At 41.1% G+C, this 19,558-nt stretch overlaps 1 protein-coding gene across 9 annotated transcripts in view; it reads right to left on the bottom strand.

The window, feature by feature from the left end:
• SERGEF (secretion regulating guanine nucleotide exchange factor) overlaps positions 1 to 19,558 on the bottom strand; it is a 276,912-nt gene that overhangs the window by 26,308 nt on the left and 231,046 nt on the right. For 2 of the 9 annotated variants that reach the window (XM_019477119.2, XM_019477122.2), the window contains one exon: positions 17,405 to 17,486. The exons of the other annotated variants lie outside the window; for them this stretch is intronic. In XM_019477119.2, the coding sequence (XP_019332664.1) occupies positions 17,410 to 17,486 (77 nt within the window). In that variant the 3' untranslated portion in view covers positions 17,405 to 17,409. The remainder of the gene's footprint in view (positions 1 to 17,404; positions 17,487 to 19,558) is intronic. 9 annotated transcript variants of the gene reach the window in all.

Below are 19,558 nucleotides of genomic sequence, written 5' to 3'. Positions count from 1 at the left end.
ACCAGTTTATGAAACTTCTGTCCCAGACCCCTCCCTGGTTCAAGTTAAATCACAATCCAACAGCATCCCAGCATGTTTTGCAGCCCTGGGCCGGACTACGCTGTCTGTGCCAGAGAACAGGGCTGGTCCCACCCCTCTACTCCTTAGCTGAAGCAGCAAGGGCTGGCTGACAAGGGGGTGGGAGGGAAAGCCCGATTGGGGATGCAGCCCAGTCTCCAGGAGCAAGGGGGACCCACCCCCCCAGGCAAACCGTGGCTGGGGTCTGATGCCACGGAGGGGGATTAAACACCCCTTCCCCTGCCCAACCTTACTGCTGGCTGCGACTGTGGTCTACAAATCCCAGAGGCACCTGAAACCAGGAAAAGGAAGTGATAAGCAACCCTGCAGAGTCCTGCTGCTGTGATTTTGGACTACAAATCCCAGAGACCTCAGGGGCAGTAGGAAGAGGAAGTGAACACACAGTCCATGCTGGCTACATGCCAGAGAGCAGTGCTGTAGTGCCCCCCTGCCCTGGCCTGAGCCACTGCAGGCATGTGGCTGCATTTCCTGAATCAAAGGTAAATGTTCACTTCTGTTTCAATTTAATCTTTGCAGCTTAGACTAACCTGCAAAAAATGAATCAATTCAGCCTTGGGCTTTTTGAATGTCTGTACTTAGCTCATACGTTAAAGTTAAGATCTGTCATCCTTACTCATGCTATTATCGGATTGCTGATTTCAGTGAAGTTGTATGATAAAAAACTGACTGTGAAGGACAGTACAACTCGATCTGAGTAAGGGTAACAGAAGTTGGCTCCTAAGAGAAAGATCCTTTCACAGAAGTAACATGGCCAAAGTGAGTTGTAGAAATGCATCTACCAGGGACGTAGGCATTAATGGAACCAATCCTCCACTGCTTGCACTGGTGTGGAGTCATTTACACAAGTGTGATGTGGGTGTACACTACCAAATCAGTATGGTAGGACTTTAAACCCAATCTGAACTGATGTAAATGAATAAGCAAGGTTTGGGCAACAGGGTCAAAGCCCTTGGTTTTGGTTACTTAAAATCTAGTGCACTGACTCCAAATCCTTAGACAGCACTTTGAATCTGATGCCATCTTGCAAACACTATCAGGTAAGGGTTCTAGATACCATGGTGATGAGTGCAGCATAAAAACAGTCAGAGAGAATCGTCCAGAATGCATTATTATTACCTGCTGAGTGCAGACAGTACATACTAGGCATTATACAGAACAGAAAGCAAAACAGGTTTGTCTGTGCTTTACCATGGTTCACAATGCTAATACTGCAGTATTTTTCTGCTTCACTGGTTGAAATTGGAAACAAAATACGCAATATGAAGCTTTATGCTTCTTGCCCTCTAGAATGAAAGTTCAGGGAAGTGATGACTTGACAAAAAAAATGGTCAAAGAACCATGGGTTTGCTTTTTTCCTTTTGCATTGTATTGACATATGAGATTTTTAGGTGCTGCCAATGTGCTCACAGTGCTCTATGAAACAGTCCCTTCAAAAAAAACCCAATAGATTAAACAATATACTGTATGATCACATCTACTTAAAAATTCTCTTTTTTCTATAGGTATTTCTTGCCCTGGAGGTTGATTTCCACTGAATAATGAGGAGCTTCTGTTTAAAAAAAAATGATAACAACCTTTTTAACAGGAGTATATATGGAATCCTACATAATTCCAATTTATTCTTTCCAAGGTAAAAGGAAAAGCTTGCATTTTAAATTCTGGGATGCATATAAGAATGTGAGATGTGATCATATGCGACTGAATGAAATCTAAAAATAAAATTGCTTGTTGTTATTAAACAAAGGAGGGATTTTTGCAATGAGTCACAAGAAATCTGAGGTGAATTCCAGGGCTCGCTTCAGGAAGAGAAACACATCTGAAGTCAAAGGCAGACAGGGCAAATGCTGGGTAAGTTTCCACTTTTCCCATTGATACAATGAGATTTTTATGCAGCCAGTTGTTTATGCAAACCCTGCCTCAGCAATTAAAAATAGTTGCAGCTCAGTGGTGAACAGTGAGGCAGTCAGGAATTCTGATTTAACAGGTTTCAAGTGCTACTGAACAGAACTGTGTATACGAAGCCTGAAATCCTGGACCTATGGATCAGTCAGCATGTCCCCAAACCAGTCAGAGGGCTCACTGTGAGCTAGTTTACCCACTACTGTGGAAGACTGCAGCCTATGAGTCTGCACTTTCACAGCTCAGTTGCTTCCAATACCTAAGGTAACTAGATTAAAGTTAGCTTGGGCATACCTATAATATACCATGGTCACTGCTTCTCCTCCCCAACACCAGTGTGAATGAAGTATAGATGTACCTAATGGCAAAATCCCCCCTAACATACCTGAGCCAGAATTTCACCCACTAGCTCAGTCTTAGCTTTTTTGTCCCAAAATTCTACTGCTACAGGAGAGATATAGGAAAGAAGGCATGTGGGTAATTTTAATTTGTCACCTTTACTATTACAGATAACATTTTCTTGGTCTCAGATCATGGTTCAAAGGGAAAAACCAACTAATGTGAGCAGGAGTGGGAAAAGCTACAGTACTGTATCAAGCCAAGGCTGAGATTCCTTAGCATAAGACCTATTCATTCTGGGAGTAGAGTCTCAACTTTCTAATTGCTAAAACGTGCTGACCTCAGGCAAGTCGCTCAATTTCCCACTGCCTTTAAAATAAAGATAATGGCACCTCCATGACTCACTATAGTTAGTAGGATAAGTTCCTTAATTCTCAAGAGTTGCTCAGATACTTCAGTGATACTTACTCAAATCCAAGGTGAAGTTCCCCCCTCCCTCCTACCCCCCAGGTCAGCATGGGGAGAAAACAGCCACATCTCATATTTGAGTACCAGCCCAGGGCCAGGCAGCAGGTCAGCTACACTTTGGCCCCAGGGCTGAAGCCAGAGCTGAACCATGGCCTACCCCGGGCCAGGATGGCTGGTTTGGTTGGGGAGGGGGCATGCAGCTGGAGGGGTGGCAAAGGAGAGTGCTAGGGTGGCCATCATATAGGACATTCCACTTTTCTGCTACTCTGTCCTCTATTGATACAAAATCCGACACCTCTATGTCCCAAGAGAAAAATAGAAGACATAAAGGCGTCCGGTTCTGTATCAATAGAGGACAGAGGACAACCAAACTGCCCTCTATGATGGCCACCCAAGAGAGTGCAGTGGGGAGGGCAGGAACGTGCATCCTACCCTCATGCCTGTACCTGCCCCCACCCCCTAACTTCCCCCACCCTTGCACCCCATGTGTGTGTCTGCTCCCCACCCCTTTGCCTTCTGCTCTGGCTCAGGTGCCTCCAGCCCTGACCCATCCCAGCACAGAATCTAATTATCAAGGAGGGAGAGGAGGTAGTCATCTAAAATTCAAAGTTGTTTGGGATTCAGGTAAATACAGTGAGAAACTTAAAAGGCAGTAAAAAGCATATGAACCACTAATATTCCCAAATTAACTTAAATCAGGACTCTACTCTCAATCATGTATCACATTTTAATGGACTGATAAGCATCTCTTAAAGAAGGGATACAAAAATCAAGGAGAAAAGCCTAGAGACTACTATATAAAATATTAGCAGCAAAAGATAAATAGTGAAAACATAACCAATTTCCCTACTTAACTCACAACTCAGACCTACCACACTCCTTCGGAGGTTTGCTGAAATTCAACAGCATTTCTGAAATGAAACTGTGCTTTGTTTTTTCAAATGGCACCAAAAGCATGGGAGTTCAGATAAAGCCTGGAGCTTTTAACTTAAAAGCTGGCTCCAAAAGAGTGTTTGTATTAACCTAGGATCCAAAGTGAAACCATGGGAGTGGAAAGCCATATGGATGGATCAACACTGAGAAAAAGCTCTACAACAAAGCCATGATAAACAAAATCACCACTACCTACAGCCTCAATATTGGTTATGCAGCTTGAATGACCACCTGGCTTCTCTGAATTGGAGTCATGGTCCACTGCAAAGGAGAACCCAAGATGTTCTGTCTCTTCCTGTTTTCTGTGGTCAACTGAATGAACAAAGATTTTTGTTTCTTTTTACCCCCAAACGATCTAATTCCAGCTGGTGTTATTACAGTTTGCCCATCAAACGTTTCCTTTTAGTTTTTATCATTTGAATTATTTATGCTTCATTTTTACCAGTTCTGACACAGAGTGATTGGCATACTTTGATACAGAGCTGGCCAGATGTTAGCCAGCAGTAAGCTTACATTCTACTAACATGTGATCAGTCCTGGACCAGGGGGAATTCACTGCTTCAAAATGTCAAGCCAGGGACTCCAGCTGATGCACAGCTTCTCTTCAGCCCTCAGTGTGTACTGCATTCAGTTTCCTTTGTTGGTCAAGGGAAATTATTGTCACTTTTCTGTCACAGAATAGGCTTACCTATATTCCTCTCATAGTGAATGATATTTGGGGAGCAATGCTGATAGATTTGTTAATCAATCAAGATGGAAATCAGAGTGCCACAAGTCAACGATTTGAGACATCACATACGGTTCATAAGCCAAGTGTTCCTAGATCTCAGATGTCATCTCCATGTCTTTTCCATGGCAGATGGTACTAATGATGTCCAATCTATTTGGCTCTACCAGTTTAGCACCACGTTTGGGTCCAAGAATAAAGACAACTCCTTAACTGGATGGAGCGCTAGAGTAGCACTAGGGGATGAAGAGCACATAATATGATCCTCTTTTTCTTTCCCTATTGAAACCCACTTCCACCAGACACAGGAAAGAATTTTGGTGGAAGGGTCCCACTCCAACAAATTTTCCCAAATTTTGACAAAATCATCACAAATCAAAACTGCTCATCTAGCCAGTATCCAGATTCAAGGACCTAAGACTAGGAAGGTAAAATCTCTTATTGGCCTTGAAACAGATAAGACAGCGGAATAGACAGAAGACCTAAGAGGGCCAGTGCCAGGTCCAGAAGATCAAAGCACTATAACTGAAAGCCAAAGTTGGGGCTGTGAACAGCTATTTGGCATGGTCTCATCTGATCTGCAGAACTCAAGGGAGGAAAGGAAATAATCTGAAACCCTGACAGAAATATCTGGCATCATCCTAAAAGGAATGCATCTGTCAGATGTTGGATAGTTCCCACCAAGGTAGTCTTCATAATTAGAAACGATTTTCAGTCTTGCTTCATCAAGATAATAGTGGTCAGAATTAAAGATCAAGGCTGTTTGCTCACTTTGGAAAAGGCAGGAACACAGGGAGTATGCAGGGAAGACAAAAGTCTATGGGTGATTGCCAGCCCCATCCCTATTACCTTCCTCCTTTCAAGCTCTAGGACTGACAACTCTTTTATGAATCTGTACCAGAAATTAAAATAAATCCTAATATAGCTGGGCCCCAATAGGCAGCACAGCAGAAGGGGGGAAGAAGTTTACAGAACATTTTCTTATCACATTCTGATTCTGGATTCAAGTGCAGCAATACTCCCTAAGGGTCCAAGTGTCTATGTTTTGTCCACATGTGGCTTTATTTAACAAATGTATTTTCATTAGTACTCAAAGAGACTGTGGAAAGGTTGGATTTAAGCTACAGCCTTGCTGTCACTCAAGATTGGGAAGGTCGTTCCAGGTTATGGTGATTATTACTGACAGGCTAGCTCAGAAAGCCAACATCAAATCAGCCAGCACTTTTGGTGAAATGGCAGACTTCAGCATATAAGGCTTCAGGCCCTTTTGGCTTTATCTACAACGTCTATATGTAGAAGTATATATATTATATCTACCTACCCACATGTTTGCTGTCAGTCTAGGTATATTTTCAGAGTCTGCAGGGTAGGCTTACGATATGCTGAATCTCTTCTTCAACAAATTGTCTTTATATTTGGAAATAGAAATGACAGAATTTGAAGTTATTAAGCAAAGGAATGCTGGCCTGTTTAATTAAACAATTCTAAAATGTTTCTTCCTCTTGACTCCTCATCACTGTCTATGGGAACTAAAACTCCTTTGAATATCAATAATAAAAAAAACATTTCTTATCAATATATGGAACAATAAGAATTTTCCACTTTAGGATGACCTCCTCATAGAATTGGCTGTACCTTGGATGAGCCTAAATGCCTTGCTCTTCTTGGCTTCTCAGACAAAGTATATTCAGGGGACGGAGGGAGTAAGAATGGAGTTCTCCATTCTTTTTTAGGAACATAAATCTTTCTGACAGTGATTGGAACTTATGATCCCAAATCATATACGCGTTTTTTAAAGTTTCACTTTGTCTGTTATAAATTATTATTACGATTATAAATAACCCTGACTGAAGGTAATTTAAACTGCATATCAGCTGTTTTTTTGAGAAAAAATGTAGGCAAATGCTCTGCAGAAGACTAATATGGCAGCCATACACCTGGGGTTTTGAACTTGCCAGATCTGATCAGTTCAGATGAGTCAGAACTCTTTTGAAAAACATAAAGGAAAACTCTGGAACAATAAAAAGTGGTGCTGGAGATGCATTGTGCAGCAATCTTCCTTCTGACTTAAAGGCTAACTAGTGTCCCAGCAGAAAGTCAACGAATCCTCTGTTAATAAAATTGTTCTCTCTAAGCTACATTAAAATAACAAATTTTACTATGTGTAACAATAAAATATTCTGTGACACTTGCTCAAAGAATATAAATGTGTTAAACCAAGTGGCCTGTCCAAATTTTAAACCTAGATTTAGCCTATCTAAAATTTACCCAATAGTTTTAATCAGTGACATTTCTTTTCATTTCCTGGCCTAAGCTTCTGAGTACTGCTGTTGGACTCTGTTAAATAACTACTTCACCTCAAAGGAGTTTGGAGAAATGACCCCTCTATAGAAAAAATGAAGCACTGAAGCCCTGCAAATAAAGTGACGTGGAAAAGTTAATGATCTGTGTAATCATAAAGTGCATCGTTATCAAAATGATGAGAAAGCACCATAGACTATATGGACAACTTCTGAGCCCCGTGCTATATTAGGATGACACCATTCAACTGTTTTTTGTTCATCATTTTAAAAGACAAAAATTAAATCCCCCATCCCCCAGAAATATCCTGATGAGAAGAATACATCAACTTAATAAAAGGGAAAGGAAAACCTGACATTGCCAGAACCATGCTTTGCCTAAAGAATTTGTCATACATATTTATGAAACTCTTGCATTTACACATGAACTCTGGACAAACTTATACACAAAAACCTACTTATATATGTAATTATTCACACTCCATAAGTAAATACACATGTTCAAGACAAGTAAGAGGCTCTCGCAGGTGCAATGTCAGCCATCTTGGCCATCTGTAGGAACTGAAGTAGAGGTACTGAGACTTGAAATGTCTTTACTACTGCAGCTTCACAGTCAACTGTAAAGAAGGCTGCAGCAGACACACAACTGTGTATGAGGCCAACACATGCTAATCAGTGGATTATACAAACACTGGTTGTCTACTTGCACCTCCTTAGCCAGCAGTGTACCTTTTCTCTTTAGGCCTCATTGCCTTCCTGTGTAACCTCAACCAGAAGCAAGTCTCGTGGCACTTCCTGCCACTTCAGCCTTTCCTCTATACAGATTCATAACTCTTGGCCTTGCAGTACAATGGCATTCCATTACAGAAACTTCTTTTCAAATGTTTAAAACTACATTGACCAGTAAATTACTAGTAATTTGGGGATATCTCAATTTCTGAGTGACCAACCTGAGATACTTTAAAGACATATTCATAAACTGTCAACTACTATCCTCCAGAAATTCATGTGTTGTCAAAGCCCTGGGCATCCAAAAACCCTAGACACTTCTGAAAATTTAGGTCTAATTAGTCTTTTAAAATGCAATTTATCCAAACAAAAATAGCATCTAAATGCATTTTTGAGTTACTAGGAAGCTGGACTTCTAATATCATAGAAAGCATTATATGACTTTTCAGGATAGGACTGGCACCTTACCAAGTGGCATCAGGTCTTATATTTGTATAGCATCTGCGGCAACTAATTGGTTCAATACACAACACAGGAAAAGCAAGAAAGTAAAGGCTCAGTTCAGAAGATGGCAAATTGTGGATGCTTTAATTTAGAAAGACTCTTTTATCATCTTATTCAATTGCCTGATGGATGGGATTTTTAATGATTTGTGAGTGCTAATAGTATGAAGGGAAACCATCATATCTCAGTAGTTTTCTTAAGATGCAAGAATTATGTCTTTTATGCGGGAGAAAGAAGAAAGCTTTCTTGTTTACAATGGTCTTCAGTCCTTAAGTCAGTTTATTAAACAATGGTTCAGCTAATTGCATAAGCTCTGATATTCAACACCTTCTTTCCTTGCCAATCTGTCTTGCTGAAAGGTTACTGATTAAGCTAAGTGTTTACTTTCCAACATGAAAGGTAACATCATTCAGAATTTTGTAATAAGGAAATATTGCTAATGAATTAGTCCACAGCTCCCATATCACTATAAGTATGTTTTCCTTTGGCCTTTAAAAGATGCTACACCTTTTATGACAGAATTGCAAACTAATTTCTGTTCTCTGGCAGCTGGACACCTTTGCTACCACGAAATTTTCTGGCTCTGCAGAAGACAATTATATGATGGGCTTTTATTCACTATAAAGTGCAATTCTCACAGCACATCTTCAAGGATTTAAGTTAATTAATACAATGCTAGCCATTATTTTGCAGCCAAGGTAGAAAAGAATAAATCATGTTCAGATTGTCTGCAAGCTGTGGTTAAGCCCTGGTCTCAGTAGGGTACAAACAGGAATAGTCAATATGATGGTTTAACACCTGTTCTTGTTCTCACAGACTGCAAAGATGCACAGAATCTTGTTTTCTAACTGGGAACAGTCAAGGTCAGGTTCTAACAAGATGACATATTGTAATAAGTTCAAATCCTTAGAATGTGTTTAGAAGACAAGGCAGACAAGGTTCCTTGGGTGAACCTGATATCTTTTATTAGACCAACCCAAACAGTTGGAAAATAATTATTAAGCAAGTTTTCGGGTTCAAAAACCCTTTGTCAGGCTAAGGAAGTTTCAGCAGTTGGTGTGTGCTCTTCCTGGATGGAATGAAAAGTAAAGAAGCCAGTGGCTGGGCTGGTATGCATACAAGACAGGCAGTCAGTGAAAATGTAGATTGAGGAGTCAGTGGGTGAGAGACAGGATGGGGAGGGGGGGGGAAGAGAGAGAAGGGGGATGAAAGTGCAGAGGTACCTGGGGAGTCAGATGTCAGGCAGGTTACAATGTGTCATAAATCCAATGTCTATATTTAGTCCATGATTTTTAGTATCCAGGAGGTTGATGAAGTGGAGTTCATAGGCTCGTCTCTGGGAAGTGTTTTGTAAGTTTCCTTTGAGGATCAGGACTGAGAGATTGGAGAGAGAGTGGTTTTCTTGTGAGAAATGTGCCCCCACAGGTAGTTGGGTATTTCTGTCTTTGATAGATTTCTGGTGTGCATTCATTCTGGTGCACAGTTGTTGTTTGGTGTCTCCTACGTATTTTCCATCAGGGCATTTGGTGCATTGGATGAGACCTCTAGAAGACAAGTTCTCTCTTCTTGAAACAGGAAGAGAGACACTGAATAATGGATCCTTCTCACGTATCCTGGATGGAAGTACCTTATCAGTAAATCCTGAGCCACCAGCCTTTTTTTTTTCCTTAGAGCTGGGTTTCTTAAATATCGAGTTGCAAAAGTACGAAAGCAATTTTGCTTCCTGGCTTTCAGAAGTGATTCCCATCAATTCTCCCAGTCTCTGAGATAGGAAGAGTTTCTGCTACTTCAATGGACAGGACCCTCAAACTGAGACACATAAGGCCCTGTTTTTATTCCTGGCCCTAGTAGAGTTACTCTGGGCCAGTCACTTCATTTCTTTGTATCTGTATTTCCACTTCAAATCCCACTCTATGTTATCTATTTAAGCTGTAAGCTTTTTGAGGCAGGGCTCTGGTTTACCATGCCTGAACATGGGTGGCCAAAATACCACCAAACAGGAAGCTGAGTGTGGGGAGGGGCAGAGGAATGTATGTGCTGCATAGCCCAGCCCCAGATGCAGCACAGTGGCATGGCACAGAGCTCAGCCTTCCCTCCTCAGGCTTCTGGTTACAACTGGCAGGCTGGGTAGGATCAATTACCCCTCTCCCCTCCTCCCCAACAGTTCACCAAAACCCGTTAAGTGGCCCGCAGCCCAAATAACTGTCTACCCCTGCTGTAGAACATCTGATACTATGGTGCCCTGGCATTATCATAAGGCAAATAAATAATAAAACTGCCTGCTAAATTACTATTTAGTTAGCCAGCTAGAAGGCTAAACTCATCTTACTGTTACAAATATATTTTTTTTTTAAAAGCCATGAGGTTCTTTTCTGAAGTATTAAGTCAATTGGACCTTTGGCCCTGTCTTGTATCATGTTTATGAAAATTTACCATATATTGCCTGAATAATGAATTACTTGTCCTCTACTATAATGAAATGGACTGCTTTATTTTTCTACTCTGACAAGTAGAAAAGAGAAGTAACCCTGGCCCATGTTACATTTAAGACATGATTAACCAGTTAATTATGTCTTAAGTTGTTACACGGCCACACGTTAATGCAATTAATGGTGTGATAAAACAAAGAATAAGCTGCACAGTTATTATACAAAACATATGCAATAACTTTGTGGCTGGTTCCTATCACACCATTAACTATTTAGTTATCCCCAAGGCTGGGAGCCCCATTAGCTGACAGGGCTCCCAGCTACAAAAGCATGCTACTTGTCAGAGCAGGGGGAGCAGAGCTGGCCTGGAGGATCCTGAGCTCCCTCTGCACTGGCACACAGCTGCCCAGGGGGATCCTGGGCTCCCCCTGATGGGATCTGATGCTTTCTCCCACAATGATGCCTCTTGCCATGCATGTGTGGCATGGCAGGAAGCATGATTGTGGGGATCTGTCAGATGCCATTGATTCTTTTTTTGCATGTCTGCCAGGGGCCTTACCCACACACAGATGCACATATTTGACCCCAATGTCTTCCCTCAGGATCAAATATGATTATTTCAAGTTTTTTGCTGTACAAAAATTTAATCCAGTGCTCCATAATCAGAAAAGGTAAATCATTCTCCATCACAGCAAGGCTGCCCAGATTGTTTTAGAAGTTTGTCAATTCTGACAGTGCATTTCTCTAGCGAAGACTGCCATAAGTGGCACTAATATTATAGTATCATTCAGCACCCCAGTTTTTCAGTCTATATGAACTTTAGCACGGGTGGGCAAAATGCGGCCCGGGGGCCGGATGCGGCCCGCCAGGCCATTCTATCCGGCCCACAGGGCCCCTAAAAATTTATAAAATTTATATTTATCTGCCCTGAGCTGCCTGTCATGCAGCCCTCAATGGCTTGCCAAAACTCAGTAAGCAGCCCTCTGCCCAAAATAATTGCCCACCCCTGCACTATAGCCTTCCTTGGGATGCTTTAGGTACTGAAACTTTTAGGCTCATCTTAGTGCTTAGGTTTTTCTTTATCTTCTGACTCCTCAGAAATTGCAGAGACCATTTCTATCAGAAGCAGAAGGTATCCAGTGCATTTTGGAACAGATCTTTTCCCTTTTCTCCCTCCACAAGTTATTTTCCTTGACCACTGGGGTGAAGAGAGAGAGGACGAGCAGCAAGAAGACTAGGGACACCAAGACCTCTAATACTTGTTCTGCATCTGTGAATCAGCATTTTGTCTTTTTACCTTATGTTGCAAACCAGGGTTTTTAAGGAATTGCAGGTGTTTTACTTACTGTGCAGGAGACTAAGAGCTGCTCTATGTAACTATAGCAACAGCTACTAGAAAAGCTCTTGCTTTTTATTGACAGACCTCAATACATTTCAAATAACTTCAATGGAAAAATTTATACAAAAGGAGGACAGAAAATGAAACATTTTCAGGCCAGGAGAAAAATATTGTGGAGTCGTATATCTTTATGCATCATTTAAATACCTCTCTCATTGTAAAAGTATTTTACAATTTATCATTTAAATAATGATTTCATCACTGTAATTCTGAAAAAGAAAATATAGAGTTAATTGGCCTGGTTGATACTTAAAAAGACCACAATGTACTTAGGGTTAGAGAGATCCAACAAGTAGAAGCTGAAGTTAGACAAATTTGACCTGTAAATATGCTGCACTTTTCTAAGATGGAGGATATGGACAACATGACCAACTTCCCTAGGAATTTGGTAGATTCACTACTACTTGCAGTCTTTAAGTCAAGACTGGGTATTTCTAAAACAGATGTTAGAGCTCAAACAAAAGTTCTGGGCCAGATGCATAAACTGTTTGTAAAATCTTTGGCTTGTGTCATGCAAGCAGTAGCACTAGATTAGGAGTGATAACTCTCACCCCGTGGACCAGATCTGGCTCTTGGTGCCATGTCATCTGGCCTATGGGGCTCTCCATGGGTCTGTGGTGAGCCCCATGGGCTGTGGCCCTGTGCACTATATGGGGTATGCAGGGCCAGCACAGGACCCCTGGAACCCAATCCTGGCTGGGCAGGGGTGATGTAAGGCCCCTGGAGCCCAGTCCCCAGCAGGACAGTGTCTGTGTAGAGCCCCAAGAACCATCCCATTTGGTAAAAGGTAATGTTGAATAGAGAGCTTTACATGGGCAAGGAAATACCCAGTGGGTAGACAGAAGTCTCACATTATCTCTGCTGGTAACTAGGGGTGAAGAAGCTATTAAGTTGTGTGTTTTGTGGCCAAAAATGATAGCCCTGAGGAGCAGCACAACAGTATGCTTCCAGAGTGCTGAGCCATTAGCCATAAACAATGACTGTAATGTATAAGTTTGTCCTTTGTCTAGTTACTTCATTTTTTTCCCCATCATCCCTACACTTAACATAGTCTTCATGGCAATTGTAAATTTTCTGACAGTGCTCACTGTAATGGGAACTATGTCTGCTGAAAGGTTGATTTGATCGATCAAGTAATTTACACTGCAATAGGAGCAGGCATCAGTTTTGCAACTCTGATCAGCTGATCAAAAAACTACTGCCCCAATGTAAAATATTCCCTCCTTCCACTGAAACTGCCATGACTTTACTTTTAAAACAGTACTGCAATAAAGAGGACAAGCCCACATCCTTATTCTAATAAAATTAGCATCCAAAAAGATAATTTAGTAACAAAATATACCTTTCACAAGAGAAGTTCCTGCTCTTGTTGCTTTAAGTTAAGTTCATTTTTTGCTACATAATTTAAGGTGCTGGGAAAGATACTGAGCTGTTAACATAGTTCTTCTGAATCTAATACCCTTGCAATATATGATGCAAGCTAGGTTGCCTTGAAAGGATGAAAATGCTGTGTTGCTATGGAAACAGGAAAGCAAGTCTTTAGGCTGCTCATCCCTAAAGAGCTGCACTGCCAATATTTCTTTAAAAGCTTCTAATAAAATTTTAATCAACTATGAGAATAAAATGAAATGCCACCTACTGTTTGACACCAAAATCTTGGTTCAGATATTGTCAAGCTCTTTTAATGCTTGCTGTATCCAACAATGCCCAGTAATATTAAAAATAAATGTAATCACAAATGAAAACCATCAACATGCAGTAATCTGGTTCAGCTGCTTAAAATGATCAGATGCTCAGCATCTGATACTGGTCTCCTGATTTAAAAGCTTATACATGGAGTCATGTGCTTTTTTTTCTGAACTAGCTGTAGTGACGATCCCTTAGATCCCTAACCATGTCTCAGGTGATGTCCGCATAATAATTAGATTGCTTTCAACGCCTATGATCTCTGCTTCTGCAGATGAAATATATACTACGCTGTATAAACTGAGCAAATAGACTTCATTATCAGACACCAAAGGGTGTTCCTGTGGTTAAGGCTTTACTTGGTAATATTTCAGTCAACATAAGTTACAGATATACTGAGATAAAAATGAACATATAAGAAAACTAACCTGTTCTCAGAACCAGGCTTCAAGGGGAGCTGGGCATTCCAAAGTCAGAACCTGTTTCTTTGTGTTGGAATTAGATAGACTTTAGCCATCTGGGACAGATTACATTGCCAGTGAGAAACCCAAGTGTATGATGACTGAGCTTTCAAATGATTTTGCATGGACATTTTTACAATCCTTTCCTCTGCCCTTAGAGATTGTAATGTAAGAAATGGTGCCTTTCTATTTAGAGATGCAATAGGCATCCTTTATCTGAGTTCTGTTGTTTGTATGATTTTGACTTTAAAGAACTGTTCTTACCTGGGTTATAACTTGATATTTTTCCTGAAATCGGAAAACCCTGATGAGGTACTTACCACCCTCAGAAAATTAACACTGAAGTATTATTTTGCTTCTTCTGCCACTGGCACTGATTATTGGTAACATGGTAATCAGGAATACTTTTAGGTGCAGTGGCAAGACATGAACAATGCTAAGAGGAAGACTGTTCAAACTAAGCATGTATGTCAATATTTCTGAAATAATGCAAGCATAAGCACGCACACAGCGAGTTACATTAAATCAAAATGAGCCTAGATTGTGTGGCTCAGCATGCTGGAATGGAGAGCCTAAAGCTGTCCAATTCAGTAGTGATCTGAAGTTGCTATTGTCTTGTGAGGCAGCCAGGAGCAGGGAGCCTACAGCAGCATATGTGCTGACCCACAAGGTAAATGCTGCATTAGCTGTAACCTGGAAGTGACCCAAACAGCTAGTATATATCCTTTTGGCCAGGTACAGACATTACACGTTGCTGGTATAAGTGATAGGAAACCAGTTTATCTATACCTGTAACAGAACAGAAGTTCAGCACACAAAACCAGTCTAAACCCATAACAGAATAGAAGTTCAGCACACACAGACTGGTTTAAAAATGGTGGAATCTGGTCTAAGATTTGCCCCCACCCCAACCCCCAACCAAAGGGCAAATGTATGTTCTGTTCACTACCGATCTAAACTACACCAATTGCAGAAAACTGCAACTTAGATAGATTCTGCCTCAGGCTTTTTGAATGTACCTAACCTGTTAGTGTGTTTAGCAGTCACGATCTGTATGGTGATTCTAGCAATCAGATGCTCAACAACAAAAAAATCAGTACATTTAACAGTCTGCTAGTAGTCTCTGCTGACAGACCAAAGATCCAGGGCTCAATCCTGCAGTCCCAAGGATTTGGGGAGAGAAGTGACAAAGGTCAGGGACAAAGGAAGCTAAAATGAACCAGCTTCCCTAGAGATAGCTCCCCTCTCATCGTGCTTAGGCCCACACCTAAGCAAACTGATCCTATCAATGCTGTACCTGTTCTGTGTATAAAAGGAGACTACAGTCTCCAGACTTGTCCATTTCATAGTTTCTCCCCAAACACTGAAACCCGATATATGGACATGAAATATTTTAAAAGGTAATCCCAGCATTGCTTCCAACATATTCTGTTTATGGGAAGCAATCTAGTGTCATGACTGGATTCAGAAAGATAAGCTATTACATCATTCTGCAATACTGTACTTCTCCTCCTCTGACCGTAGGCATTTCTTTAATAACACAAGAAAGTGAAATCTTTGTAGATAATGCAACATAAACTATTCCATATTGTAATGCATTATCATTATGCAACATATTAGCAAACGCATATTCATAAGTTTATAAATATTTATAGATGTAGACATTTGAAGGTCTGCAAATTTCTTGAATGATCACAAGTACACATTTATAAAAGCAAAGGTGGGGGGAAGACAGAGTAATGTATAGACAAAAGGCATGATACCTATTCAAAGCTAATAATCTACCATTCATTCAGCGAGGTGGGTTCAGGGTCAGCTAGGCATGCAAGACTAAGGAGGTCTGTCAGACTCTTCAGAAACATAATTAGGCTCATCTTGCCAACAGAGAGATGATGATGTAGCACTTGCATTTCATAATTCCTTTCACTCAATAAAGATACTTTTGCCATTTTTAAAGCCTGTTAATTATGTTTATGCTACGTATATACTAATATTATTAATAAAGGCATGAGAAGCTTAAAGCTGCTTGTAAATGCAAAATGTTTCCTTTAATACATGCTATATTCTCATATTAATTATTATATTTAAGCTGAGATGGCAGAGCCCAAAACACTGAAAAGCCTTATGCAATATCCTGGACTCATTTGCAAGGTCATAGCTTCGGTCTCCACAAATAATATATTTAAAGGAGAAAAACAGAAAAAGCAAGCCTGAGTTTGAATGAGTGTCTGCATACAAATACAGGCAGTGAACCTTAGCAAAGGCTACACAATTTTTCTGCAAACCTTCATATGTCAAGATTTGAGAGTAACACACTTCAGAGTAGTGCAAATACAATCTTTATTATTACTTATATGAAACACAGATAGTACTACATATATTGCAGCAGTGCCAAAAAGCACCTATCGGGATTGAAAGGCACTGCTCCAGCCATGAAGAACTTTCCATACAACCTAAATGAACATCTATATAAGGGCTGGGGAAAGAAGTTATGCCTAAACTAGTTTAACTGATCAGAAACTGGTTTAAAGCTGTAACAGAACAGAAGCTCAGTGCACAGAAACCAGTTTCAAAATGTCTGAAACTGGTTTAAGATAAACCTGGTTGAATGTAGTATCAGAATTAACTGATTTAGGTCAAACCGGTTTATGAAACTTCTGTCCCAGACCCCTTCCTGGTTTAAGTTAAATCAGAGTCCCCCAGCATCCCAGCATGCTTTTGAGCCCTGGGTTGGGCTGTCTGCTCCAGAGAGCAGGGCTGTTCCTGCCCCTCCGCTTCCTAGCCGGACCAGTGAGGGCTGACTCATTGGCCCCCCAGGCAAACCTCCGCTGGTGTCTGGGGCCTGGGAGAGGGGATGGGTAAACTCACCTTCCCCCAAGTATGGAGCTGCCCTGCTCTGCTAAACTTAGTGCTGGCAGCAACTGTGGACTACAAATCCCAGAGCAACCTGGAAGCAGGAATAGGAAATGACAAGCAACCCTGTGGCATCCTGCTGTTCTGATGCTAGTCTGCAAATCCCAGAAACCTCAGGGGCAACAACAAGAGTAAGTAAACACAGCTCCCAGGCTGTGTTTATAGTTTTCAGTTTATAGTTTTTCAGAAAAAGAACTATTCTTGTTCAATTTTTTATAAATTGAATGCTACTACCTTCCTCCTGCCCCCCTTGCTGAGGTCTGGCCATGCCCCCTCAGCTCTAGCAAGGAGTGGGGAAAAGTCTCTCTCTCATCCCTCCCCTTTGGCAGTAGCTGGCAGGTGTGCTCTAGCACTCGCCAGCTTCTGATTTGAGCCACTGCAGGCATGTGGCTCCATTTCCTGAATCAAAAGTGAATGTGTATTCATTTGGTTATCAGTTCAATCTCTGCAGCTTAGACTAACCTGCCAAGATTGAATCAATTCAACCTTTTTTATTGTCTGTATTTAGCCAAGAAGAGTTATTGACTAGAAATGCTTACCCCATTCAAACATCAAATCTGGGTTGAAAATTAATACATTTCATGCTGACACACAATCCAACACATAGGATGTCCATATCAGCTAGAGACAAAAATAAACATAAACCAGTATAAGTGACCAAAAATCAGTTCAAATCTGTAACACAACAGAAGTTCAGTGAACATAAACCACTTTGAAAATGGCTGAAACCGGTGTAAGATAAACCAGGATGGATGTAGTATCAGATGCAACTGATTTAGTTTAAATCAGTTTATTGAACTTCTGTCCCAGATACCCTCCAGGTTCAAGTTAACACACAGTCCCCCAGAATCCCAGAATGCTTTGTACATCCCCCACAAGCCCCACCTTGCAGGTGGGCAGGCTAACCTTGGCCCAAGTTGTCTGCTCCAGTTGAGCAGGGAGGCATGCTCTAGCACCCTGTGGCTTCAGGCCTGGGCCTCTGCAGGCATGTAGCTGCATTTCCAGAATCAAAAGTGAATATCTGTTCACTTGCTTATTGGTTAAACCTACACAGCTTAGACTAACCTGTGGAGATTGAATTGATTCAGGTTTGGTTTTTTTTACTTTCTGTATTTAGTCATGAAGGAAAGGTATTGTGAGGATACTTCTTACTGAATAGAAGAAAAAAAGTACTTCAATGGTAACTTACTAGGACTTTGTACCAATACCCAATAGTCTGAGGCCTTGTCCTCTGAACTAGTAGTACAATACAAAATCTACTATGTGATATGCTGTGCTGGCTAGAGTCTCACCTTGATCTCTGTGCAAATCTCCTATTGATATCAAGGGAATTCTGCAGGGGACTAAAGGGAGAAAAAACTCCTCAGCTAACAACCTGAGCCATGGTCTTATTAGGAACTGGAATGAATCCCTTAGAACAGAGTGAATTTGATAAGCCCAAAGTAAGCATCCTAATGAAAGCTGGGGTCTAGCTACAAATGTTGGGCTATACATAGGAGAAAATGCAGGTGGCTCCTCAAGAACATCCAAAAGGGAGCAATCTGCTCTGCAGGTTTGGTGACTAGCCAAGCAAAAGCAAACAGCTATGTGCACTCATCAAACAGGAGGGGCTAGGGCAATGGCAGAATTCAACTTCCCAAGCTGGCAACAGACAGACACAGGATTCAGAAGTAGCAAATGGAAACTCAACAAAATGACATCAGCTAAGAACAAAAGCAAATGACTTGACCTTTGCTACTGTAGGGTGTCAGAGATAATTTAGAGAAGCGATGTAATTTGTAGAAATGTAAAATGGAAGTAAAGGCAACCCAAGAGAAAATGGGATTCACTTAGCTCACCCATGGATACTAAATAGCCCCTCTAGCACAGCTAGCATTCTTAAATACCCAGATGTTCAATAACTGATGCTGGGTATATAGAACCATTGAAAACCTGGCCTCTTCACACAAGAGCCTAAGCCCCGTGGAAAAACCTGGCATAGTGTTCAACTTCCTCTAAACTCTAGGCAAGGGAAGGAAAGGTGATTGTGTATTCACAGCATGTGCTTTGCCCTTTTTCAAGTTTTGCCTGCTCATTTGTGACTCCCATTCTGAAGTAAGATTCTTGCAGATTTCAGCAGTAATGTGTTAAAACAGCACATATATAAAAATCTCTAGCAATTCACCCTGAACTTTTTTTTGGGGGGAGGGGGGGTAGGGGGGGGCTGCTACTTGAGGAAATGCAACAGCTACAAACTGCTAACAGAAGCATCTGAAAGTTCCTATGTTTCATTTAACTGTTAAAAACTATTAAACTTAAAACCACTCCATCCCCTCATGCTCCCCTTTGTATTTCCCCTCCCCTCGCCTGCTAGTTCTTGCTTCCGAGAGGGAAATTACCACTCATATACATGGATGTCACAGGCAGATATTTACCAGATGACACAAGCTATATTTGTAGATACAGGACCTGTGGGAATGGATCATACAAAATTATCATGCTTTTGTACAGCATAGATATGACTGTTCCATAATCTGGGCAGAGGCAAAAAAAGCTCTGTCGGAAGTGGGAAATATTGTACGTGAGATAATGGCTTGAACAGCAGACTTACACATTTATAGATATGCGTGAAATTATACTTTCACTGCTGTGATAAGAACTCATCAGATGTATCCTATTATTGCCCAATAAGGGAACTATTACCTGTCACCGCT

The sequence above is a fragment of the Alligator mississippiensis genome, chromosome 2 (genome assembly GCF_030867095.1).
Source record: "Alligator mississippiensis isolate rAllMis1 chromosome 2, rAllMis1, whole genome shotgun sequence".
NCBI classification, from domain to species: Eukaryota; Metazoa; Chordata; order Crocodylia; family Alligatoridae; genus Alligator; species Alligator mississippiensis.
This window is presented reverse-complemented; position numbering and strand designations above follow the sequence as displayed.